The sequence below is a fragment of the Pagrus pagrus genome (assembly GCF_965226575.1).
Source record: "Pagrus pagrus genome assembly, chromosome: 5".
Classification (NCBI taxonomy): domain Eukaryota; kingdom Metazoa; phylum Chordata; class Actinopteri; order Spariformes; family Sparidae; genus Pagrus; species Pagrus pagrus.
Genome location: NC_140189.1, coordinates 31,502,387 through 31,529,551, shown reverse-complemented (window position 1 = coordinate 31,529,551; position 27,165 = coordinate 31,502,387). Strand labels below are relative to the sequence as shown.

The following is a 27,165-nucleotide window of genomic DNA, read 5'->3' as shown; positions in this document are numbered from 1 at the left end:
GCGAACAGCCAGCGCCCTTGTTCCCATAGTGGCAGGACCTCTGTGTGCTGGCAGATAATCAATAACTGACCGTCGTCCAGTCCACACCCAGCCTCGTGCCTCAGAAATTTCATCAAGACAATTGAGGCAGCGAGCAAAGCTTAGGGCTTCCTTCCCTGTGCGAGGGTTAGAAACATTAATAATGACTCCATAGATTTTCTGTTGCGTTTTCAGTCTGTTGTGGAATTTGTTATTTTGAAATGTAGCTTACACGCTGTAATATGTCGCATGGATGTAACATACTAGTCAGAAGAAGGAAACATATTTTATAGTATGTGATGCAAAACATCAAGCGTTTTAGTTGAAACATCTGCCCTCTTCAATGTGTTGACAGTATGTATGCAGGGTGTTTATAAATGCAGACTGTTTCTCCCTGACATATTTTAATAAATCCTCTAAGTGTGATAAATTTCACTAACCTCCAGGTGCAACACAACATCGACTCCAGCCCTGTTGTTTAATTACATCGCTGTGATTTTCCTATATTTCTTCCTTCCCCAACATCTATTTGTTGGTGGTACATGGAAGCATTACTGCCCGGCTGGCTCTCAGGGATCCAACCAATGTATCCTGTGGGTTTAGAAAGACTTATGGTTGCTAATGGCAGCCTCTGTAACATTTCTATCAACCCCCAGTGCCATGAACAAAGCTGCTGTCTACCTGATCTATAGGACTCTGTTTATCACAGAATCATGAATCGATCGGCCCGACAGCCACTGAGCGGCTGGTGGCTTCATACAGAGTCACTGCCTCTAGCTGCTACAAGTCCTCTCTTCACATCAATGGAAAGGTCTTCTCCACAGTCCAAATTGTTTTTCTTTTGCTTTATTCCGAATGGACTTCACGATATTGAATTATTTCGCATCTTGCCAGTAACAAAAATCATTTCTGGTGCGAGTATGAGAGACTAATTGTGTTTCCAGTAATTTATGAGCGTTGGCTTTGATTAGTCGATGAGTAATGTGGTCTCTTCAGCTGCCAGAAATTCAGCCTGCCTGCTGCGTCCCTGTAAGCAGTGCCTCTTGCATTGTTTAATTTCTAAAGCACAGGGGAACACCATTTATTATTTACAGAAATGACTGAAGTGAATATAATATATGAAGGGCGAAAAATGAATAAATGAATGAGTGTGTATTCTTTGTGCATTATGAAATAATAATGTCCCGTTTCAGAACATCGTTTTCTCAAAGGATGAGCCGCTTCTGCCGGCATGGACAGAATCCCAAACAGTCGCACTGTACATCACATTACTGAAGCCCAGGGGAGCTGCATTTGCATTCTGTCCGCACTGCAGTTCATACTTTTCTCAACAAATGTCGATACTGTGTTGGCACATACTGTAGCACCGGCTGAGTCTGTTTGAGACCTGTTTTGTGGTGCCACGCTCGGTCCACATGAGTTTTACCTAGAGCTGAGCTTTTTGGGTAAAATGTGATAGTAAACTGAATATGTTTGGGGAATGCTTCACACATGGCCGAGAAAATGATCAGCAAACTAATTTACATTGATTATAATCTAAAATCGCAGCCCTGGTTTTATCTGCAGTGGCCGTTCAAACCAGGATGTTGTCACAGATGATCCAGTGATGTGAGGTGTTGAGCCTCCTGAACTGTTTCAGACTCATCGAGGCCGCCCAGGTTTTATCAAACATGTTTGGTTTTAACGATTTAAAACCTGGATGATTACATCTGTACTTTTACTGTCGATGGAAGCTGAAAATCTCACCTCCAGTTCTCGCTAAAGAATAGAAAACCTGTTTTCATTTGCGTCTGTCCACTCATCCTATTCTTGGTGCATACAAACACTTTTGTTATGTCTATTAGTGTATTTGGAAATCTGTCAGACACTCGTGGAAAGTTGAACTTTTGAACTGCTGTTGTTGTCAGAATATTCTGATCCTGATTAATTATTTGTTCTTTACCGGTCTAGTCAACTGTGACGACAACATGTTTTATCTTGCCCTTGTGCCATACAATAGTGCTATCATGTATTCCAGTCCGCTCTGTTGTTTTGACTTCTCCGTCTCTTCTTTCCAGGCACAGCACACACTCGTCAGAGGAGGCAGGATTTAATGACCCGAGCTTACTGGAAAACCTCCAGAGTAATCACGTAAGTAATGCCAAGGTTCCCTACTATCTGCCCGCACTGACGGCTGTTTAGGACGAAATTAAGAGGGATTTGGACTCTTAATTGTGTGTGGTTGTATAACGTCTCGTGCCATTTTACGTGGACCTCAGTGACATCGTGGACTTGTGTCGGCTTGTATGTTGTGACTGAAAACTGGTAAAACGGCTGTGATGTTTCATGGCATACATTATTTAGTTTGGAACAAGACATCGTGTTTTGACAGATACACTGACTTAATTCTCCTTCGTATCAGTTTGATTTAAAATCGTGTTGAAGGGTGGATTACTGTTTCTTTACAGGACCCTGTAAACACAGGCAGGCAAACAACCTAATTAGCTCATTCTGACAGGACGAAGACATGTTTATTTGCTTATCCACTGTGGGGAACTGTACTGCTGTGGATATGTACATTAGTGTGAACTTGTGAAAATGAAGACTGACTAAAAATGACATAAGAAAATCTAACATTTGGCGGTTTTGCCTTTGTCTCAGACAAGCACCCGGTCATGCAGTTTGTTGGTGTCACAGGACTGTTGAGGGAGCAGTAAAGGCCACCTGCGATAATGAAATGGGTGAAAACTGTGATTGATTGGCTGTTTGAGTCGCTCAGCTGCAGAACAGTGTGGGGGAGGCAGGATGTCACATCTGATTACGTACAGTAGCACCGCCCAGGGAAAGTAGTAATCCCGCTGTGATGTTTGCTTTGTTATGACAGCAGAACCTCTGCACACATCGAGTTTATCTAGGATCTGCTTTACACTCGTATTGATAGCCCTGCACCCACTGCTAATTATAGCGCACAACCAACCGCTGTTTAGAAACCACAGTCTCTCTGATTGTCTGGTAATGATGAATCTGTTGTGTTGTAGTTGTACTAATGCTTTGTTGATGCTGGATGTCTTCATGTTGAAGCACATCTGTGAGTCATAACGTCCTCCTAATGTCTTTTATTTTTGAAGATACTTTCTATTATGACAAGACTCATGCTAATGTTGATGCTGTTGTGTATTTTGAAAGTTATTTTTGGCATTTAATCCAGGTTTACTCTAATGGCACTGTCATTAAAGGATGAGTTCACCAAAAAAAATGAAAATACAGTCATTATCGACTCACCCTCACGCAGATGGAAAGTCAGGTGGAGTTTTGTTTTGCAGCATTCTCCTAAACAACTGCAATGGATGGGTACTTGGTTTCAAACATAACAAAACACCTGTGAGAAAACATAAACGGCTCCATACAGCTCGTCCGCAGATCCCAAATGATTGACTCCAGTCTTTGTGCTAAGCTAGGCTAACTGGCTGTATTATATTGCACAGGATGTGACGTTGGTATCGATCTTCTTCTAACTCTGATCATCACATCTACAAGAGAAACATTAAGCTTGTCATTATTATCTCAGTTCAAACACTATTAATAACCCGGACCTCTCACTCGTCTGACACATAGTGCGACGCTACATTTCATTAACACCTTACGTTCTCACAGTTCAAACACTTTGTCCTTATGGCCATCAGGATGCTTCTTACTTAAACATTACTAATCCTGATCATTAACAACACTTCTGACTGCAGGCTATTTGTGGGAGTAGTGTTGATACAGTGCGGAGGGGGATGGCAGACTGGAGGAGAGGGGAATTAACAGTGCTGACAAAAATAAACATCCCCTCTGGTGCTTTTCATGTTCTCTTGAGTCACTGGACATGTTCTCCGCCCGCAGACTCTCAGCAGCCTCCGTGGGTGTTTGTTTGCTCGCTGGCTCGTCTGAGCTCTCTGCTTCATTTTCTCTTGACCCTTCAACTTTCTCCACACTGGCCACGTCTGAAGTGATCAGTGTCCGTCACACAGATTACCCAGGAGTCAGTGGGGGTGATGGCTGGCAGCACGGTATTAGCTGTCACATCTAATTGTGCCACGCGCACTCTGCCTAGGTTACTACCACTCTGGGTAGCAAATACACATGTGTACTTCTATCCGTGTGGGGACCCTCATTGACACAATGCATTCTTTGGTCCATAACACTAACCTCAAAGGAATAATTGAACATTTTCAGTAATATGTTTACTTGTTTTGTTGGAGTTTTATGGGCTGGACTAGTGACTTCCTGGGGTCCTGTTGACACTGTTAGGTTGACAGGCAAACCATAGAGACTCCCAAAACTGTGACCTGTACGCCTACCCTTACCCTGTACTGTAGATTTAATGATATATTAGAGATCTATTGTATGGGATTTAGCAGATTGCAGCCAACTTAATACCCCTCGCCAGACCCTCCCTTATGTTGGCTGCCAAAACGCGAAAGGCTCTCTCTAGAGCAGGTGTTTTGTTTGTCCCCTCTGGGCTACTGTAGAAACATGGCGGACTCTGTTGATGAAGACCTGCTCTCTATGTAGATATAAAAGGCTCAATTTAAAGGTAACAAAAACACAACAATGCTTAGTTTGAGGTGATTATACAACAGAATTAATGTGCAAACGAACTGTGTTTACTGACAGCAGTTTTCCAAAGTTTTACAAAGCCTGTGCATGAAACATACGTATTTATGTTATGTACACTGGATCTTAAACTCTGATGAGGTGAGGACCTGCCAAAATGTAATGACACTCAAAGAAATGTTTATACAACTGAACTGGTTCCTCACAAAGATAGGGATAAAGGACACACACAAACACAAACACACACACACACACACACACACACACACACACACACACACACACACACACACACACACACACACACGCACACACACACACACACACACACACACACTTGTATGTCCTTCAGAGGATACCTGTCAACCCAGAGCAGATTAGCATGCTGCTAGGAGGCAGAGGGGCCTCTCTCAGCCACCTGGACTGTAATAGACTCTGTGTTTTTTCATTTACAAGAGGCCCTTTGATGTGCCCTCCCCCCTCCATTCATTTGCTCCTTTGTTCCCCGTTAGAGATCTCTCATCAGAGTTGCCAGGGCCGACAGAAAGAGCAAAATTGATAATACCGTGTGTGTGTGTGTGTGTGTGTGTGTGTGTGTGTACACAGCTTTTTGTTCGAGAAGGGAAAGAAAAGCAGATGTTTTTGAGTAATATTCTTTCAACAAAGCATGACATGGCACATATTTGTTACGTCTACTGTAAGTGTCACAGCAGGTTTTCATCATCTTCGTTGGCCTGTAATGTTGAGCTTGTTCTGCTATTGATCAGATTTTTAACAACCAGTAGCAGCCTGAATCATGTTTGCTGTATGATTCAGGCCTGCTGCAGCCCTGCATATCTCTGCCTCACTGACCAGAAGCTGGTGGTCCTGCAGCCTTGGACAGGAGCCTCAGCAGATGCCTGTCTGAATGACCCCCCTGGCTTGTTACTCATACGTTTTCCCTCATTAATGGAAAATGCCCTCCGTATGTAGGTTAGGCCTTTTTTCATTAACTGAAGCAAGTTTATATTACATGCACATGCATGAGTAAATGTCTGTCTGCAGATGGCGAGGTCTGTGGGATCCTACTGGCTTGTTACCAGCAGTCATTAGTCTGGCAGAACCTGACTATAGCCACATACTGGAGCCACATGTGTTTCAGACACCTGGCAGTGGCTTCGAACAACAATATGTTGAGTTAATAGCTTTTCAGAAGGACTCTGGAATCGGAAGAAATGTTTTCTGTACCAGTTTTAGGACTGTAGTGTAATAATAGTCGTGTCTTTAAAGGAATCTCCACAGGAACAGAAGTGCGAAGAAATAATCAGTTGTCATTTGTTTTGCTGTCCCCTCCTTCCTGCTACTATAAAATATTGATTTGTGGTGCACAGTTAGACACTGACATTTTCCAAAAGGTTATCAGTAGGGATGCAAACCACACCAATATGCTCAGTGTGCCTCCCACCGCCTGATGGAAACACTAATGAGACTTTGCATGAGTAGCAACAGCTAGCTCTAGATTTTAAGCATTTGTAGTTTGGTTTTAATAAATACTACAACTTACCTTTCACTTACATATACAGGACATACATTTATGACGAGAAGTTGTCTGTAAACATGGCTGCCCAACATATTATGGCTGTTAAGGTTGTGTGTTTTATCTGTCTTACACATTTCCATCAGCTGTGAGTCATGCAGGTCCATCAGTCCGTCACAGTGCCCTCTCTCTTCCTACAGTATCACAGAGGTCTTTCTGGTTGTTTTGTTTCTGTTTTGTTGTGACATGTTTTTACTGAAGAGCTTTTAGAGTCAAAGTGCCCTTTCCTCTTCTTGTAGCCGACAGCTGCTGTCATCCAGGAGTTCATGACCATGATGGCCATCTGTCACACTGCAGTCCCTGAGCGCACGGATGGAAATATCACCTACCAGGCTGCATCTCCAGGTAGATCACACCTCCATCAACACAGCTAGTGGATATACTGTACAGCGTGCTGCTCTGTTACCTCCCCAGTGTATGATGTGTGTGTACACATTATAATCTGGGAGAGTTGTTGCTGCCCAGACTTCGTCTTGTTTCCAGGGACCGAGAAGAGACAAATAAAGAACTGAACAACATCAGGATGGCAAACATTTCATCCTTATGAGTCTCCATCTATAGATTAAAGATATGTCTTGCTTTTGTCCGTCATCTCCTTTGACTTTATTGCAGAAGGAGCTGCACACTGTGGTAGTAGGTAGTTAGCTAGTTACTGTGGCTTCTTGTTCTTCTGTTTTATGGCTGATGGCAACCTACTCTATCGATGCTAGTAGGACAGGAATGGAAGTTATTTAAGAGGCACTGGAATATTTGCATGATATTATCACATGTTTATTATTAACAGGACATCAATATTTCCTTTTTAAAATATCACGTCCAGTAAAAATCTGATATCGTGACATCTTTAGTTCCAAGTAAGAAATATCTTTTTGCAGGCCAGTAGAAAATGTGAACCCTCAAACACACAACAGACTGCAGCTGCAAAAGTAGAAAACATTCAGCTATTCCAACACTCATTTCCTTTAGCTGACTAAAGTATCAAAACTGCAGAGACTGTGACCTTTGTTGCCTATCGATGGCGCTCACCTGCATGTTTATCTGCAGTTCTAAGCTGCTGCAGCTATTTCTTACCTGATGCTGGTGAGCTGAACTAAACTGCAGGTCCAGAAACTGCAAACCTTGAACTGCTGCTGCAGCTCTGCACGAGGCTGGCTGGACCTGGTTCCAGGTGCTTTGCGTCACTGTTGCTGTGTCCTTGATTTATTTTTGTTTTTCTGTTGAGATATTTAATTTTCCATCTAGTGACCTCTGTGTCTTCAGCAAATGGAACATATCACCACAGCCTCCAGGTAGCAGTATTTCATAAAGACATTTATATAATCATCAGAGCAGGAGAGAGAGCCAGGAATCATATTAGAAAAATAAAATATCCTGTTCACAGAACGCGTGGTGTGTGTCACTTCTGCTTACTCTGAAGCCTCGGTCTCTCACATTCACCGCAGTGACGCAACACCTTCCAGTCAATAAAACAGGGTGACAATGTGATTCTTGAACTCCACAAAATCACTTCCATGAGAGGAAGTGAAATCAACTGCTGAGACTCTGAAATGTTTTGCCTTTGTGTTTTACATGAATGGCTGCAGCTCAAAGCGTCTGCACGTTGGCTTCACCACTCAGACACAGCGGTTGCCCCTAGCAGCTGTTTGTAAATGTCCTGAAAATAAAGGACCATCCTAATGAACTCTGAAAATGTCACAATGCTTAAAGGCACAAATATGTGATCCAAATGTAAACAAAGACGCAGCTCTCATCGGCAGAGACAGGGCTTTCAGTGTATGGACACCAGACTGCAACTAAATGAGAGGTGTTAATGTTTCCTGATGCTTCTGACTACATTAGTGATGTTAGTGAGCACAGACGTAAAACAGACCTTTGTTCAGTCCAGTACACTACAAACAATAAATGCCTTTCCATCTCTCACTGTGGTGAAAATGGCTTTTTTGGGCTTTTAATGAACACATATTGATTGGCTAAAAGGGTTCTGTAATAATCGTACAAAGCAGTGCTGCTGCTGCTGCGTTTCATCTGATGAGTTTTTTGCCTGATTGCTTAGAACAATCATGGTCTTATGGAGCTTTGGGGTTTAAAGCAGAGCGGGGATTGGCTGCAGAGAGAAGGGTAGTTAAGTGAACTGTAAAAAACAAGCAGAGAGCTTTTTCTCGCCCTGCAGCATCCTCATGCAAGCTGTAGCATCAGCCGTACCTGATCCTCAGCTTTCAGTCACTGCTCTCATTGTGAAAATGTGTCGAGATGAACTAGTTTCATGAGCACGGCTCTTTTCGTAAATGTCAGGTTCACATGGGGTTATCTTCAGACAGCGCTGTGTCTGCCTACAGCCTGTGTGCTTGTACTGTTGTTTACGTTATTATCTGTAACATTTTGTGTTTCTTTCTGCTTTCAAGATGAAGGAGCTCTGGTGAGAGCAGCACGAAACCTCGGCTTTGTGTTCTCTGGCAGAACCCCAGACAGCGTCATTGTGGAAATGGTAAGAGGGACGAGAGGAGTTTAATGAAAGGCACGCCCGCTATTGTACTGATGGATGGATCCACTAAATCTTTAATACGAGGATCCTGATGGTCCGGTGTGACCTCAAACAAGAAAAAATTACTGACTAACTGTGAGACTGCTCACACTGAAAAATATGTGATATAACGACAAGGGTATCAGCTCAATCCAAGAAGTGAAATGTGATTTACTCTTAACACTCTTTATGCTAAGATAAGCTAGCATCTGTAGATTTACTCGACACACATGAAAATGGAAATCTTCTCATCTCACTCTTTGCTGGAAAGTGAATAAGTGTATTTTTCTACCCCGTCGAACCATTTCCCTTTGCCAAACTGCACATCCCAGTTATTTTCTTCATGAAGCCGTATTGTCTGTATCGTATCTCGAGGCAGTACGCTGGGCAATTAATTCACTATTTTTTATTTTTGCACAGATGTTCCAAAACAGACCTTGAGCTAAATCTAACATACATAATTCAAGAGAACTCGTCTGTATTCACAGTAATGGAAAATGAGGAACATCCCATTCTGTGTGGTTATACCCTGAGCTGAAGCAGCGTGTCCTCTCCAACGCTCAGGTCACCCATCCTGTTGTACTCTTAATTGGCTAACCTGATGATTGCGCCCAAAGTAGCACAGGCAGAAAGGCCAGAACTATTTAAATTTTTTTTTCTTCTGCCGAGAACATCTTGTCTGCAAGACGCTTGTCAGGTTTCTTAACCTTTATTAGGCCTAAAGCCCTCAGCATCTATTTAATCACTCTGTCTTGTACCTAGCGGTCTCTACAATTAAGGAAGTTAATTGAATTTTACCTTGTTATTCTCCCTCCATCAGCTCAGTGCAGGCAACTGATAAACACATTTAAAGTGCAATTAAGGCTGATTTGAGCCGGGTGGCAGGGTTGACTTGTGCTACTTCAGATAAGTTGTATGGAAGATGACTCAGGTTGAGATGCGTCCTTTCAGAGTATGTTAACACGTGTTTCTCTTTGGATTCAGCTCGGAACGGAGGAGAAGTACGAACTTCTTCATGTGCTGGAATTCACGAGGTAAATTAATCATTATGTGTACAACTGCTATATGTTTTAACATGTTGTCTGTACAAGCCGTAGGTGTAGCTACATATACATTGTATTTTCTGGATGAATCTCAAAAGAATTGCATGAAATTGAAGTTCATCATCTTCCCGTCGCCCTCATGATTTGTACTAATTAATCGTGTGACCTGGGTGTGATATCTCGTCCCCCACCTCTTTGATTTCTAATTTCAGCAGACGTATTTCGGCTCAAACGGTACTCGATAATTTGCTGTAACACCTCGCAATGTGATGTCTCTCACTTGTTTTCTCTTCTCATCCCACCTTCTTCTCCCTCTCTTGCCTTTTTCCCTCTCACAGCGCGAGGAAGAGGATGTCAGTCATCATGCGCACCCCATCTGGGAAGATCCGCCTCTACTGCAAGGGAGCGGTGAGTGTCTGTCTCTCTCCATGGCAACGCATGACAGCCCATCACCATTGTTGCCACACACACACACACACACAAGCACCGAAAGCTCTTCTCCCCTCATTGCCTCTCACTCTTGTCAGGACATTTTTACAACGAGCATAAAGAGATCACGATTTTTTACATATGGGTTTCTCTGCAAAATAAACATTTTTCACATGATTGCAATCAGGTACCAGCACCTACCAGATTCACCTCCCAGCTGCATACATATTAGGGCTGGGCACTTTATTGATATTATATTGTTATTGCACGTATCGTTATTTCATAAGTAGCACAACCGTTGTCTTTTCCTGGTTTTAAAGGCTGCATTACAGTAAAGTGATGTAATTGTCTGAGTTTAGCAGACTATTCTACGTATTCTAATACTTGTATTTACCCACGTAGTCATTGTATTGGATTATTGATGATTAATTATCAAAAATCTCATTGTGTTAATATGTTGTGAAAGTAGAAATAGTCATCCCTCCGTTTCATTATTGCTGTATTTAGTCAAAAGTATGTTGATATTTAATTTTGTCGACGAGTCCTAGCGTTCATGAAGCACTTCTGACAAGATTTAAAAATATTAAGATATATATATTAATCAAGGCCATATTGCTCAGCTCTAACACAAACCTAGAACTGTACTCGACGGACGCAACATTCGAACAGGGCTCCAGACTAACTTTTTGTACTGGCTGCACTGGTGCGCCCAGCTGTATCCAATGATACATAATAATTTAATTACTTAGCACATTATGTAAATGATCCACCAATGGAAATGTTCTCTCACTCTTGAAGGATTTGTGGGTGCATGTGCGACCAACCTAGTCGGACCCTGGAGCCCTGCAAAAGAAAATGATATTTTTGGTGCAATAATCGTAACACTTAGGCAACATGTTGTGTACATATTCTGCAATGAGCAGCTGGTGAACTGGAGGAGTTTGACGGGATTGCTATGTGCATATTTGGCCTTGTCAGTCTTATCTGAGCATGAGGTCAGTAACAATGTGAAACAGTGAGGTTTATCATTTATTATAGGTTTTTTATTCACTTGTTCTTGTCGTGTAAGTAGGTTTTAGGACAAGTATACCTAGCAAATGTATAATTTTCCTAAATTTCTCTGAGCAGGTTTAGTGCTTATGTTTTCTTTAAATTCTTCGCATTACTCCAAGAATAATTTATTCATTCAATTTATTCAAGGTCCAGATACGTGTCATGTATTAATTCATTCCCCTGTAACTGTTTTTCAAGTGAATGATTATTTCAGCACTGAAAGCTTGAAGGCCATTTGGCAAATCTGAATCTGCTCTGAGTGCAACATAAAGTCCAACACGCATTCGCCCAGCAGTCCAGGATGCTCCTTTCTTCCTTCTCCGGGTGTCGATAACCAATGAGTGTTTGTTTTCCTTCAGGACACGGTGATCTATGACCGTCTGGCAGACAGCTCGAGGTACAAAGAGATCACGTTGAAGCACCTGGAACAGTTTGCCACTGAAGGTGAGTGGACAGACATCGCCCCCTGTCTGCCACACGTAAAACATCTTTTAGGATGCCTCTGACATATGTTTCTTTATGGTCATTATCATCACCTGGTCATCAGTTGCAGCATACTTTTTTAGAAGTCATTAATATATTGTAGTGAACAGTAAATCCTAATATGAGTACGCTGAAGTATGTTAATCTAAAGCAGTGCAGCTGAAAAAACTGCATCTTCTCTCTGTTCTGTGTTCACACTGCCCCCTTGTGAGACACCAGCAAAATGATGTCATTGGGAATATTTGATGCAGGCTAAAAATAGCATCCAGGACAGATTGTGAAGATCATAATTTTGAGAGGCCTGAATAAAATATAACTTCCTTTATCTTTCTGACAAGAAGAATTAACTATTAATAACTTCATATTTGATCTTTCTCAAATGTTATAAGCACTGAACACAGAAACTATAATTAGTTGTGACTTAGATAGTTTGACTCTCTACATGTTTCTGTTCACATGAACTACAAACACAACTACTGATACAGGGGATAGTATGTTTATGTTAATTAAGCCCATTTTTAAGCAGTGTCGACATGTAATCTGCTGAGAAGACGAGGCGTGTCTAGAGCAAGGGCATAGACGGGAAGATTTGCTGCATTCGTGTCAGGTAGCCTGTCACGAGAACTAATACTCTGAGGCATCGTATTTTTGCCAAAAATATTTGTGAGAAACTATATTTTTGTCATCTCAAGACCATTTTATGCAACTGATGATAAAAATGCAAGTGTGCCCTATCAAGGAGCAGTGAACTTTAAATCCTTAATATTCAGTCATTGGACTTGGGATGCCAAAGAAATAAAGAATGAACAAAGTAAACCAGACAACAAAATGTGAAAACAAACAGAATAGGCAATACCGAAGTCAGGAAGAATGATCAAGGTCGTATACGTTCATCAATAGGTCGATAAGATATCTACTATAACTTTATGTTGTAATTATCGTGACAGTAATTATGTCTTTTCATAGGGAAAGGAATAATATTCAGTCATCTTTTTCTTTTCCTTTGGTGGCTGGATGTTTATTTGACAGCAAAAAAGTTGATTGATCAACCAAAAACAAAACAAACAAACAAAAGAACCAAGAATTAGCCAGAGTATGGGTAGACGGCGAACTGCCCTCTGTTATTTCTGACCAATTTAATATATATATAACATGATAAATATGCACGAGATAGTAAAGTACCCATTTACCAACAAATAATACCACTGTATAACACATGGCAGTTAGCAACACCAACAGTTACACTACGCAACTCCATTTGAACGTCATGCTTATCATCTACTTAAGAGCTCAATGTGATCAACAAATCAAAGTTTTGAAGCTGTAAGAAGTCCTGACATTCGACCCTGGTGTTTTCCTCCTCCAGGCCTGCGTACCCTGTGCTTTGCGGTGGCAGACGTCAGTGAGTCGTCCTATCAGCACTGGCTGGAGATCCAGAACAGAGCCTCCACCTCCCTCCAGAACAGAGCCCTTAAACTGGAGGAGAGCTACGAGCTGATAGAGAAGGTGAAATGTGTTTGCGGTGTCAGTTCCTGATGCCATGACTGCCTGTTATGTTCCCTGGACTTTTGCCCGGGAGTCCTGCCATCACAATTTATGAAATGCTTGAGCTTGGCAAGTAAGAGGCGATTTCTCTTTATCTGGTTACCTGCTGAATTTATTTAATACACAAGGTTTCATACAAATCATTTTTGATGGACTTGAGTGTGTATGCACTGAAAAATCAGACCAGGCACACACTCAAGGCTCCCTGTGTAACTAATGGGACAGCGCAATCACACCTGGAAGTGTATAAAAAGTTCCAAATTGTGTGTTTGTATGAAGGAGATTCGAGGTTTCACCAGCAGGTAGAATTGGTTTCCTGTGAGGTGGGTCTATGTGGAAGCGTTAGTCAAACACAGGAAGCCACAGTCGTAAATCAGCCACTTGGCATGTTCCTCACGGCTGCTCCTGGCTGCCCAAAACAAATGGAGGCAATCAATCATGAAATAAACATAAAAGCTTTCAGAGAGGAAAATGTAATGTGCATTGCTTAATGGGCAGAGCGTGGCACTGATTCTGCCAAGGTTTGGGGTTCATTGCTCCTCAGGGCCACCCATACTTGGAAATGCACACAGTGACGCCACATGGGGGCGCAATGGAGTCGCAGTGAAATTCCAACAGTGTGTGAAAAACATCTGAAGTTACTCTTTCACACCATCGTTCAAACAAGAGCCTCAAGTGTGATTAACTATTGTTTAAGAAAAGGTGACAAACTTTACATAATTCAGGCTCGGCAGGAATTACTCGATAATTAACTTTATAATTTAACTCCATTCCTTTGTTATTGCGTTCTGTATTTAGAAGCTGTTGTAGTTCTTGAAGTGTGTTTTGAAAGTACCCAAAAGTCATACTTGAGTACAACTAAAGCTATCTTTCTAAAATACTCCAAGGTCAAGGCCACCCATATAATTTAAACTGATTTAAATGTACTTACTGTAAGTATCATAAGTCCAGGTAAAAGTGAATGTATGTAGGTGCTGTATACTGTTAGCTGCTGACAATAAGAAACATGGCAGTGCCAGTATTCAGTATTTATCTTATGATTACTGTTTTTCTGATCTGCTTGCTGATGAAATCATTTGAAAACGCACTACTTTGGCTCTGATGCAGCACGTAATCTGCAACGTAACTGTGTGGAGGTAGAAAATAGAAATTCTCAAGGACAATTTCAAGGTATTTGTATGTAACTTAAGTATAATATTCTTTGTTATTTAACGCTTCAGTTGATTATTATTCTAAATAATTGGTACTTTTAGAGTACTGAGCTTTAGAAACTAGTGGACTGCTGTAACCGTATGGCCCAAATCTTCCTTCAACAAAGTGACTATTACTCTCATATTACTCAGCTCTACAGTATGTACACATAAAGTAAACTGCTGTGGCCTTTCCAGGAAATGTTTCTCATCAACTTTACTGATTAGTTTAAGCTTAAATTGATTATTTCTGGACTAAATGCACTTTAGTTTAGCCAACTACCAGTAACTGGATAAATTTTCCAGGAAGACGATCAGAAGGAAACTTCAGTCTTCCACACTGCAGCCTCAGTTTGTAAACTTCTTTCCTTACAAATTAGGAGACGACTAGGAAAGAACTGACTCTCCTCAACGATTGATGAATTCAGAGGAGTAGCAGCTGCTCTCTCAGTGCTGCATGGACACTTAAATTAGTGTTAATCCATTACCACCAGGCTAGCGTTGTGGTCCCACCCTGGCTTAGGGGTTGAAATTATGATCCAAGTGGCTCTTGTATCATAACCCACAAAGAGAACAACAACAGGATCAATGGAACAATCACATCAAAAAGGCAAATGAGGACTCGTGAGTATATAGTCATGTTTTTCCCCAGGCACAGTTTTCAGTGCTGTGTTGTTCCAAATGATTAGAGAGGACAGAGCTGTAGATGTATAAGCAGCGGGGCTCAGGAGAGCTTCCTCTGCCTTTCCTCTGCTGCTGGGCCCTGTCTCCCCTCTACCCCTGGGTCTCGTCAAATCTCTGGCCCTGCTGTGGCCCCATATGAGCCCGCAACCAGCCCCAAAGAACCACAGAGTTTCCTGGGAAAAACACCAACAGTATTTTGTGGCCGTGCTTGTGTGCAAGGGGTCTTGTCTGCAGATGTACGCGCGCACACACACACACACACACGCACACACACACACACACACACACACACACACACACACACACACAGGCATAGTAACGTATCCAATACCCCTAAAGCCCATTGTGGTTTTTCTGGGTGATAAACAAGGGCAGCTGATGAGAGGAAAAACACGAGTGAATGAGTGACACAATCCCGGCTCACATGTTTCTCTGACACATGACGTTTTAAAGGCCTTCCTCTGTTCGGATCACCACTTACTGACCTTTTTTTTCTGTCTTTTCCCTGTTTTCGGGTGCAGAACCTGCAGCTGCTGGGGGCCACAGCGATAGAGGACAAGCTCCAGGATAAGGTGCCCGAGACCATTGAGACTCTGATGAAGGCGGACATCAAGATCTGGATCCTGACGGGGGACAAACAGGAAACGGCCATTAATATTGGTAAGACTCAGGACAGAGGATGATTGTCATGGTGTTAAATTACTGAACTAAATTTACCAACAATGGTACCACCAGCAGAGCGAAATTAGATTTGAATATGCCCCCTTCCACATGGAGGCCAGATGTCAAAGTCATAATGCCTGGCAGGTAGTTAGTGTTCAGTGTGTTGCTGACCTGGAGGCTTGAATCTGCGTCCTCCAATGTAAGTGCAGTCTCTTCACGCACTTTGCCTCCCTGTTTCCCCAAAAAACATGCAGTGAAGCTTGATACAAGCATAATGCTGCTACCAGGTTTCAAAAGCAGCTGGAGTCGTGGTAATGGGGACCAACAGGTGGATGAGATAAGATCATACAGTGGACGTGGATTAATCAAATCTATAGGATTTAAAGGGGAAATCCAGAGACTTAGTGTTGCACTTCCATAAAATTGGGAGACTCGCAAGATATCCTGACAATTGTCTCTATAGTATCAGGGTTATGTTTTCATGCTTTGGAGATATATGTATATATATATATATACACTGAATAGTACTGCTTATGACTAGTGCCCCTTTAATGTAAAATCAGTTACATTAAAGAATTTTAGGCCTCAAAATGTCTTAAAATGTCTTAAATAAATATCGACAGGTGTCAGAAATTAAGTGGATTATTCCTAAAGGTCTCAAAAAGTCTTAAACTAAGCCCTCAGAAACCTGCATTAATGTCTGTGCGTCAGGACATTATCCCTGCCTGCACTTGGCCTCAAACCAAACGGAAAGTCACCGGTGAACCTGATGTGTGTTGTGATAAATTGTACGGCAGCTTCTTACAGGTACTGCAGTCAGTCCTGTGGTCATTATTCACCCAGCAAGACAAACTACTGACAAGCTGAATGCTTCTCTGTCACACATATCGAGCAAAAGCATCGGTCGCAGAATGCCACATGATGTATGAGCACACTTCACTGACGTGAAATAAATAACACACAAATGTACACAAGCAGGCAGCTCTCATGTGTCTGGCTCCCCTGGAGGTTTTAGCCTTGCAGATGTTATCAGAAAGGTAAATGACGAACTCTGGTCCACCAGTTTCAGCTCGGCTTTCTTAATTGGCTGTGTTCTTGCAGCTCTTAGATGTGGCTAAATACTACAAACGGATCAAGCCTGAATGCATAAGAGGTTTAAACAGTCCAGAAAAATAGATATGAAAAGCACCTCCGTTTGTGGCTGTACCTACCACTGAGGCGTGCCTGAATCAGCCCTTTGTGCCCACCGTGCCCAGATGTGAGGGAGCTCCGCAGAAGCACACGCTCACTGGAAGTATTTTTACAGGTCCGCCGCTTGACTAGGTCGCTCTGTAAAATCTCCGCTCAATATTGACCTTGTTTTTACTATTTTCCTCACTGAAAGACGATCCCCATTGCCAGGGTTAATGGTACACCCTTTGCCACATTGGACTGGTGAATTTTGCCCATCACATTTAGATTTTTCAAGGTGGCCTAAACCCCCTAAACGCCTCTCTTGGCGCAGATTATTGGGTTTAAATTCAGTTGAGTTTTCTTTTCTCACATATTTAGGATATTGAAGCATATATGATCCATTTGATCCGAAGCTGAAAAGACTGTTGTTGTTTCAATTTATCCCTAATCCAGAACTATCATGACTAATATACAGTAACTACTCTGACACCGTGTGTCTGGCTGCCTGAGGAAAGAGCAGTGTTTGCTCTGGGACACGCTCCCAGTGCTGTGGGGTGTTTGTTGAGGGGAGTTTAAATGCTTATGATGCCTGGCTGGTCCGAGCCAGAAATCAGCTCGTTGGTGAACACTCTACTGAAGATATCTCAGATGAGAGCCACATAAACAATCCTGTATTCATTTTGGCCAGAAGGTACATTGCCCCCTTAAGCAAAGAGCCATGAGGGAGTGAACACAACCCTTTATTAAACCTGCACAAAATGAGGAGAAACTACAATGTACGAAGATATTATTTAATACTGCGATGATGATATGACTCGTGATAAAAACATATTGAAGTACTCATATTAGCTCTTCACTCCATCCAGTGTAGGGGTATCTGATTGCAAGCTGGGACCTCATCTGCAAGTCTTGCCACCCAGCAGCCATCTTGGCAACGCCCCTGGCTGGTTATTTCAGGCATACAAGACCAGGCCTCTGTCTGAATGAATGTGGAAAGGATTAAAACTGCATGTATAGAATCACCAGTCAAATCTGATAAAAAAACGCTTAAAAAGTTTGGTGTCTTTGCCCCAAATAAGTCTTAAAATCCTTTTTTCCCACAGTTCACACTTCTACTCCTACATGCATACGGTTTAAGACACCAGCTATTTCTTCTTCAATCCAGAGTCCGTCTGCACCGACTCCTTCCTGACACCAAATTGGTCGAAACTCTTGGGAATCTCAACTGCGCACTTGTGTCGATGCAACAACGTGATAGGCTAGATATGTTTCCTGGTTTCGACAGGTCATCAAGCAGATGATTGGCTTTTGGGGGGAAGGGACAGGAAATGTGTCAAATAACCACCATTTCTGGTGGTGAATGCATGTGCGCGTAAATTAAACTATTATGTTAGCACGTGTCAGGCAGTCGTTTGTGTTTATCATAAATGTTCATGGTTGTGATAAAGATGAAAATACGATTTATTCTGCCTACACAAATATGAACCCCTGTGATATCGACCTTCACACCTTATTCATCAGTCATTCATTTCGGGTCCCCATTCTTTCTACCTCCTATAATCTTATCCATATTGACTGACCTCTGTTGTTGAGATTATATCTTTACAGTAATTGTTGGTCCCTTTGCAACATTCGAGATTGCTGCGACTTGAGTGTCCCCGTTAAACATTCCTGAACTCCAGCGGGAGCAGCGTTTAGTTCCGCCTGAGATGGAGAAAGGCCAGGAATTCGACTTTCTCTGGTGAAATAAAAAAGGGCAGTTTGGCCGCAGTCAAATGAGCTGAAGGTAAACACATTAAGCGGAAGGGCTGTGGTAGGAATCGACAAGGGGGAAGGGAGGAGAGACGCTGTGTTGAGATGGGGAGACATTTTCCTCACATTGGCAAATTTTTGGACGTTTGCACCTTTGCACTTAAGAAAACAATCTGGCAGTCCCAGACCCCGACCCTGTTTGGTTTTCACTCTGGAGGTGAAACCCTCTCATTTCCTCATGCACACCTCATGCTCTGTGTGTACTCTGTGTACTGTGTGTGTGCACTATTGTGTTTGACTGCGTGTTTTGTGCACAATCTTAACTCAGTTTCACTCACAGAAAATGCCACCCATGCATTCACAAAAACACGGGCGTTGTGGTAACCCCCTTAAAGAAACTAGAATCTCTTTCCAGACAGAAGCAAAGTGTCGGAGCCCACAAACATTCATGCGGTCACGCCACAGATGGCAGCCTTTTCATTCAGCCTCGGCTTTTAAACTGAAGGCTTCACTGTCGGTTCCTGAAACATTTCTGTTTTCCCCGACCGGAGGCTCCCTCCACCACCTCGCTGGTGACCCTGAGCATCTGTCCCAGCCAAGAGCTGAGGGGAACGCTCCCCCGAGAGCCATGTTGGGTAACTCAGAGTTGTAACTGCCTATTAAAACAGGAAACTGACAAACCCTTGTAAACCAAACTCATTAGTCATGTCCCGAGACACTGGCTCTGAGCTGTAACATTTTAATTGGTGTCCTTTAAACTGTATTGCTGCATACTGTAGTGTCCTTTGATTCTGTTATTTTATGTTTTATCTATTTAATCTCTATGTGTTTGAGCCTAAGGCAGATGAGTTGTCGAGCTGAATGAGGTTATTAAAGCTAAGCTAAAGTTGATGTAGTAGTTAAGTGGTAATTCAACTCATTTGAAATATTCCCTGCGTATCCACACGCTTTCAGTCTTTTTTGAGTCTAATACATTTTCTCGAATCTGTGCTAATTGCTCTAATTCCATCTTCTGTTTTTCTGTCTTCATGTAGGACATTCCTGCAAACTGCTGACCAAGAACATGGGCATGCTCGTAATCAATGAAGACACTCTTGATGTGAGTATTTAGCTTTCTGCTCTCCCACAAATTTCCTTTCCTACATAAACAAAAACCTCACCAGAGCACATTTTTTAAATCTTTTTTTAAATCTTGCCTCATGTATGCATCTTCCACTTTTCTGTGCACTCAAGTTAAAACAGCTACTAAAAGATTTATTCAGTATGACATCATGAGGACATCCCTCAGTATAATAATCCCCTAATCTCATCACCTAATTCCTGTGGAAAAATATCTCTGTCTCTAAACTGAAAGGATGAATCCACAGAGAGCCTTCCACACACAAAAACAGCCGCCACACATCCCGAATCTGCCTTTAACATCTTAAAGACACCCAGCAGAGAAGTGTGTTGACCCCACGGCAGGAGAGCCTTGTCTGTTGTTTCTGAGATTCAAAAGGGCAAGTTCCTGCACTTCCAGCAGGAGGAGGCTGAGCAGAGGAGCCACAGATGTAGGTGAAACTTGGCTGGGTTTTAAGAAGGGGGGACCGGTGAGAAAAAGTAGATGAAGGTGGGGAAAACAGCAGGGGGGTGTTTTGGGGGGCGATGACGGACGGCCTTCACTCTGTCAGCCAGTCGTTGAGCGTGATAAATGAAGCCGAGGTAGAAACTTTGGGTCGGTGCATTCATAAAGCACACGGAGCGGCGCTTTGAAATGTCAGCTCCGATTCTCCTGTGGTTGAGCAGATGCTTACATAAGGCAGTTTGTTAAAACGCGAAGGGAGAGACCTCTCCACCAAGACTGAGGAGGCCCAGTGAACAGAGGGCCTGGCAGCAGGGCTGGTAACTCCGAGTGCTCTTGTGCTGCGAAAGAGAGTAATTGGAGCATGTCTTCCCTCTTTGCTTTGTTTAGAAATGGTTATCAAAGGGAGGACAAAGTTGTAGACATCCTCTGCACTAAATCTTACTTGGACTGAAATTCCCAAAGTGAAACTTGGTCTCTGCGGTAGGATTAGTTCATTTTGGACAGCTTTGTCCTCCAGTCAGCATGCTTAATCATTTGCAGAGCTTATAGCACGAATTGAGCATCAGTATATTCATCTTCAGGAAGTGCAGTCACAGATAGTTGGGGCTTATTATTTAAATTGTTGTATAAGTTATATAAATCGATTAGTTGATCAAAAGTTTGATCAAAAGAATGTTAGTTGCCAACTGTTTTATAATCCGTTACGTTTTCAAAGCAAAAATGTCAAACATTTGCTGTTTCCAGCTTCTTAAATAAAAGGAAATGCTGCTTTTCTTTGACATGTACGACAGTAAATGAAAAGTCTTTGGGTTTTGGACTGTTGGTTTGACAAAAGAAGCAATTTGAAGACGTCACTTAGGGATCTGGGAAGTTGCGATAAGGGTTTTTCACCCTTTTTTTTTTACATTTTATATACTAAACAACTCAAATCAGTTTCATTTATCTGGTTCAAAGTCACAAATTGCATCGACTCAGTGGGCTTTATAATCTGTACAGTGTGCATCACCCTCTGTGCTAATGATGAATCGATTAATCCTGAAAATAATGCGCAGATTAATCAACAATGAAAATAATCGTTATAAGCAACCCCAGTGGAAAACTGCATTGGAAACATGTAATTACTCAGGTGTTCTTTCAGAGAAAGGTATGTGGGATAACACATGTCCACACTCTTCTCACTAAGGTGGAGGCTCCCCTCTTTGAGTGTCTCTTAGTCAAAGACAGATGATGACATTATGTCCATACAAATGTCCAGATTCCACATCGTGAGTGTCACGTCCTGTTAGCTATATCACTCAAGGGCCTATATCAACAATGGAGCTCAGTCTTTATGGGAAGCTCTTGTGGATTTTTTCTGAATGGACGCCACATACACATTCCAAAACCAAACACTAGCTGGTCACAGGCTAAACTGCTCATTACAGCCATAACAAAGAGGCTTTAGGAGGAGACATGTAGCATTAGTGCTAAAATTCCTCGGTGGAAATTAGGGGGGAAATGGCCGCTCTACTTAAGGAAATGGTAAACTTTGCTTATCACACCGTGTGATGAATAGATTGTGTGCCCCAAACAGAGTGGATTCTCTCTCATACAGATGGTATACAGGCTTATACAGAGCACACACACACACACACACACACACGTACTCACTCTGAGATGTCGTCTAAAATCACTGTTAACTGAGACGGAGAGGCTTTCTTTTTTTGGCTCTGTGGTGGAATATAGATATCACAGATGCCTATCACTGATTCTGACCTGTGGTTCTCTCTCGTTCTCCCACACACAGTCACACACACACACAGAGACGCACACACTCGCACACACAAGCCTGCCCCCTGCTCACCATCTCGTGCTGTTTTACAGACCCCATCAGGGATGGTTAAGTCCTGGCAGCTGCTTTCTGCTTGTATCCTCTTGCTCAGTTTCTCTCCTCTGTTAATCCATCATCTCTCTCCGTGCGTGTCTCTCACTCTCCTTCTCTCGCTTTGTGAAACGTAAAGCCCCTTTCTCCAAATATTTCCTTTAAGCTGGGGTTTCAGAGTTTTGTTATGCCAAGCGAACGTTGCCTGGTCCCCCTGGTACAATCTGACGGGTTTGACATATCTGACCTCGGCACCAGGCCGGACCCCTCCCTCCCTCACTGCTGTTAATAGCCACCATTTTTTTTAATGATTACAGCTGTTTGAGCATCTGCTTGGCACATTAGGATTGATACATTGTATCATATCATGCTTCATGCTTTGTATCTGTCCATTTAGGTCTTTGCTTCTGTTATTTAATTTTACTGTTTGCATTTGTACAGTTGCTGAATGCTACCAAACCACCATGAAGGATCTCATTTTATTGCTTCTATAAAATGTTCGTACTTTTGAAGCCAGTTTATCTTGAACTTTTTTATAAAATACATGGACAGTAACTGTCCCTTATAAAATGGTTACTGTACAAATAGAAGTTGTCTTTATTTCCTGATGGTTTCACCATCTGTGGGAAAGATGATTGAATGATGAATACAATGATGATCTCACCACTCCATACATCCAGTCCACATGCCGCACTATACCCAGACAGTAAATCCTCAGTCTCATATTTATGGCTTTTCATCATCACACACCATCAAAGCTGTATATATTACATAAGCAAACACAATCCACTCTCAGAACCCGTACGTGTAATCACCTCACAGCCGTGGTCTGAGTGTAATAAGCATGGGAAACATAATAAATATCTGAAATATCAAGAGCAGCTGCTGTGCAGCAGGAAGAGCAAGAAGAGTGGACAGAGCTGTCTCATCTGGTTAACGCTGATGTGAATGAGAGAATGGACGAATATTTAGAGTCCAAAAGGAAAAAATATCTTCTTAATATGAAAATTGTAGTCAAATGAGCAGTGAAGTGAATTTCAAGATTTAATATACAGCATAACATCTCTGACTTGCTATATACAGTTAATTTGTGAACTTAGTAAGTTTCATTTGGTCGTCCGTCGCTGTAACTTCCAGGGAAACATCAGATAATATATCAGAGAGTGAGGGAGGAAGTTGGTGAAGGTGACTTAACGTCACATAAAACTTTATCTCGTCCACAAACATTTCTGCCCGAGTAACGTCAGATATATTTGCATCAGCTGCTGGTTGTTGAACAATGAAGACAGCAACTCCCATCATCCCACACTACTTCATCAAACTACGACTTTTGATTTCAATGTTTAGATTGAGAGACCTCTAGTGGCAGAAATGATATACTGTGCGTTGAATGCACAAATAGTGTTTCATTGTTTTAAATGAAACTTTTAAAATGCATCATACAAACGGGGAGGAAGACATTCGTCGTGGGTCCGACTGTGATATATGAAATATCAATATCTAGATTTACAGTCCTCACGCGTTAAAAGAAATGTACAGCTAACAAAAACATTCAAGGAGTTTAAACCCAGAAACTTCTTTGGGTCTGAGACCAAAGAACTCAAGAAGTTGACAAATGGCAGAAAAGTGAAAGCAAACATGAACATGTAAATATTTTTGTGATGAACCATTGAACTGTTGCTAATGAAGCACAGGAACTTTGTTCATGTTTTTATTGTCTTATACTCCATCATTGTATGGTTATCTGTCATCATAGAATATCTCAGTTTACTTTACAAACATATAGATCTGTTATTCATAGACGTTTATGTGCACTTAATTAATTTTGCCAGGATAACAAATGGTGTTATTATAATAATTGTATAATATTTTTCTATCTGTTAACAAGTTGACATGTACTTTAAAATAATTGATTAAAAACAAACAAACCATCTTAAATAACTTTACTGATTTATAAGTCAATTAATCTTAATCTTGCACACTAGATTTTTGAAACGTAAGGGTAGAAGCAGGGTAAAAACAGCGAACATTATCTAAAAACAGTCTAATCTCCTCCAGCAACTGTACCTCTATAGGCTTGGAATCATTATGACTAATTACGCTAATTAAACTAACACTCGAAACGTGTTTTCACAGAGAACGAGGGAGACACTCAGCCACCACTGTGGAATGCTGGGAGATGCCCTCTACAAGGAGAACGACTTTGCTCTCATTATTGACGGGAAGACTCTCAAATACGCCCTCACATTCGGAGTGCGACAGTACTTCCTGGACCTCGCCCTGTCCTGTAAAGCTGTCATATGCTGCAGGTAAGATTTACTCCTGAAACAGTAAAATAAAATCCCAAGACAATAAATTCCACAGACCGAAGTGACAGACTGAAGACAGCGTTGTTATTGCAAAGACTTTACGTACCAAATCTATTTCTGCGCTCGAAAAACGATCTTTCAAATTAGTAGACTAATAGCCTACAACAAAAAGGTGTTTTATTATCATTTTATAATGGCACAAAACAGAGAGACGCACCAAATCCTCAAACACAAGAAGCTGAAGGTAAGTCATGTTCGGCATATTTTCTTTAAACTAACTTAAATTGAATTAAAAGCTCCATGGTTGAACGACAAAGTATAACGTCTTCGACACAAAGGTCATTGACTATTTTTATAGCGGCAATTTAAAAAGTGTGTTACTTGTAAATTTAAATGGCAACTTTCAACATTATGCAGGTCCACTGTTGACCTGCCCAGACCACATAAATAATAGGAAGTACTTAAGTACTCAAGCAACCATGACGGGGTCTGGGCCCAGAAGTCAGCACCCCGTTTTTAGAACAACAGCGAACCTTATGACTCAGTGCATTACGTCAAAAATTGTATTTATTTTTCCCTCCACCTCTACCTGCCTTTGCCTCGTGCACACTCTGTGGGCACTGAGAGACACCAGGAGATGAATGGGGCCTCTTAAACCACGGAGAACATAAACATTAACAGTTTCGCAGCTTAAGACAGACATGCAGTTTATGACATCATCTCTGGAGACTCTCTGTACTGTACACTACCCCCGAACCTCTGGTGCATTAAGAGGAAGTGCCTGTGTGGGAGGCTACAGACTTTTCTGTCAGTGAGGGCTTAAAGTCAAGTTTGAAGTCTTGTAAAGGAAGAGTTATAAGATGTGTCACAAGCACCAGCTAATGATGTCTCACAGCTCTACTGGTCATACATTTCCTGTGTAAGAGTTTTCATGTTTTATTGTATGACAACATAACAAAGTAGAACAAATGTCCAAGTTTTTGACCATCACTTGAATTCCAGATAAATTAGTCATCAAGAAACAGAAAAGCTGGAGATTGGAGATTGTGCATGCAACAAACACAGCATTCAGTCTACTTCAACTTCGTTATCAGACCAAAAAAACTTTCAAAGAGGGTGAAAACTTTCTGCAGGTGCTGTTGTCAGACATGTGCTTCCTCCTATACACATGGTGTCATCAGCTGCCACACCTGACAGCAGCTTCACCATGAAGATTCCTTCCTTCACACGTTTGCCTCGTCTGATCAGCAGGAGTTATTGGTGCAGAGACAAAGTCTTGATCCCTCACTGGCCTCCCACCATCAAACCTCGACTATTACACTCAGTCAAGTCACTGGCACTGCTGCTAGGGATTAAATGTAGTCATTACAAGTCCTTTCTTCCCTTTGACACCTGGGCCCATGCTTCTTCAGAAACATTATGCACAAAATGCCGCTGTGTTTATTTTTAGGGTGTTAACACTTTGGCACGACTGTCTGCACACTTCAAGCTTCTATAATCTAAAGCCAAGTGCTGATCTGGAGAATTGATATTATTTTATACACACCCAAATTATACTTTCCAATACAGAGAAAGTAGGAAACAGAATTTCCTGGAGAATACATTCCTGAGTGACATGATATGATGTGTCTCTCATCTGCTCTTCATTATAATGTATGTTGTGTGTTATCTTGTCCTGTGCACTGTATACTGTACTTGTAGCTTGAGTTTTACCGACACAGACTGATTTTGTCACGTTAATTATACGTTTTGATTGACACAGTTTTAGTAAACACTGATTGTGTAATATCTCCCGTGTTGCCCCCATTCAGGGTATCTCCTCTTCAGAAGTCAGAGGTGGTGGAGATGGTAAAGAAGCAGGTGAAGGTGATCACGCTGGCCATTGGTGATGGTGCTAATGACGTTGGAATGATCCAAACAGCTCATGTCGGTGTGGGAATCTCAGGCAACGAGGGCCTGCAGGCCGCAAACTCCTCCGACTACTCGATTGCCCAGGTGAGCACGATGGTGATAGCTGGAGATGGAAAAGTGGAAACTTTAGGCATTAAGAATAACCATATAGAACAAGCCAATCTTCTTCCTGATGGTCTTGTTTGCTTATGTAGGTCACAGAGGCATCAGTACCAGTTAAAAACTCCTTTTATTGCGTTTCAGTCTTATTAAACTGCTAATAAGATAATGCAGCCTTCAAGACTGGATCAAGAGAGACATTTACTGTGTCAAATAAACAGTGACATTTTCATGTGAGTTATTTCTCTTGGAATAAAGATATTCACATGTTGACACCTTACCAAAAGTATGCACATCAAATAAAAACCATGAGACACTTTAGCCGTGTTAAAGCGCGATTCTGATCAGCATGTGTTTTCTTTGAAGCTGCAGGTGCTTGTCCTCAATCTGGTAGCAACACATCGTATCTGTGCCCATTTCTCTCTCTTGAAGTCAGATTCCACAAATTGTCAGTCCTGTTATTGTCTCCTCAAGTGTAATATGTGTTAGCGATAGCATGGCACATTGTCCTGAGTAACAATAGGTCATACGTCTGTCAGGGCATGAGCTTAGACAGTGAAGCAGTAACACCTGTAAAACAGGCATCTGGTGACACCCTACGCCCAGCGTGACTATACAGAAACAGATCCCGGCAAAACGCTACTTACTGTAAGTACCAGTAACCAGTTTGTATGAAACCCTGCATCGATATGTGATACACATAAGCAACAAAA

General features: G+C 41.9%; 1 protein-coding gene across 4 annotated transcripts in view; it reads left to right on the top strand.

Moving 5' to 3' along the window:
* Positions 1-27,165, top strand: part of atp8a1 (ATPase phospholipid transporting 8A1) — a 115,968-nt gene that overhangs the window by 52,552 nt on the left and 36,251 nt on the right. For all 4 annotated transcript variants that reach the window (XM_084353742.1, XM_084353743.1, XM_084353741.1 and 1 more), the window contains 11 exons: positions 2,076-2,148; positions 6,412-6,517; positions 8,575-8,657; positions 9,678-9,727; positions 10,075-10,144; positions 11,578-11,662; positions 13,068-13,207; positions 15,642-15,780; positions 19,743-19,807; positions 24,270-24,442; positions 26,254-26,437. In XM_084353742.1, the coding sequence (XP_084209868.1) occupies positions 2,076-2,148; positions 6,412-6,517; positions 8,575-8,657; positions 9,678-9,727; positions 10,075-10,144; positions 11,578-11,662; positions 13,068-13,207; positions 15,642-15,780; positions 19,743-19,807; positions 24,270-24,442; positions 26,254-26,437 (1,168 nt within the window). The remainder of the gene's footprint in view (positions 1-2,075; positions 2,149-6,411; positions 6,518-8,574; positions 8,658-9,677; positions 9,728-10,074; positions 10,145-11,577; positions 11,663-13,067; positions 13,208-15,641; positions 15,781-19,742; positions 19,808-24,269; positions 24,443-26,253; positions 26,438-27,165) is intronic.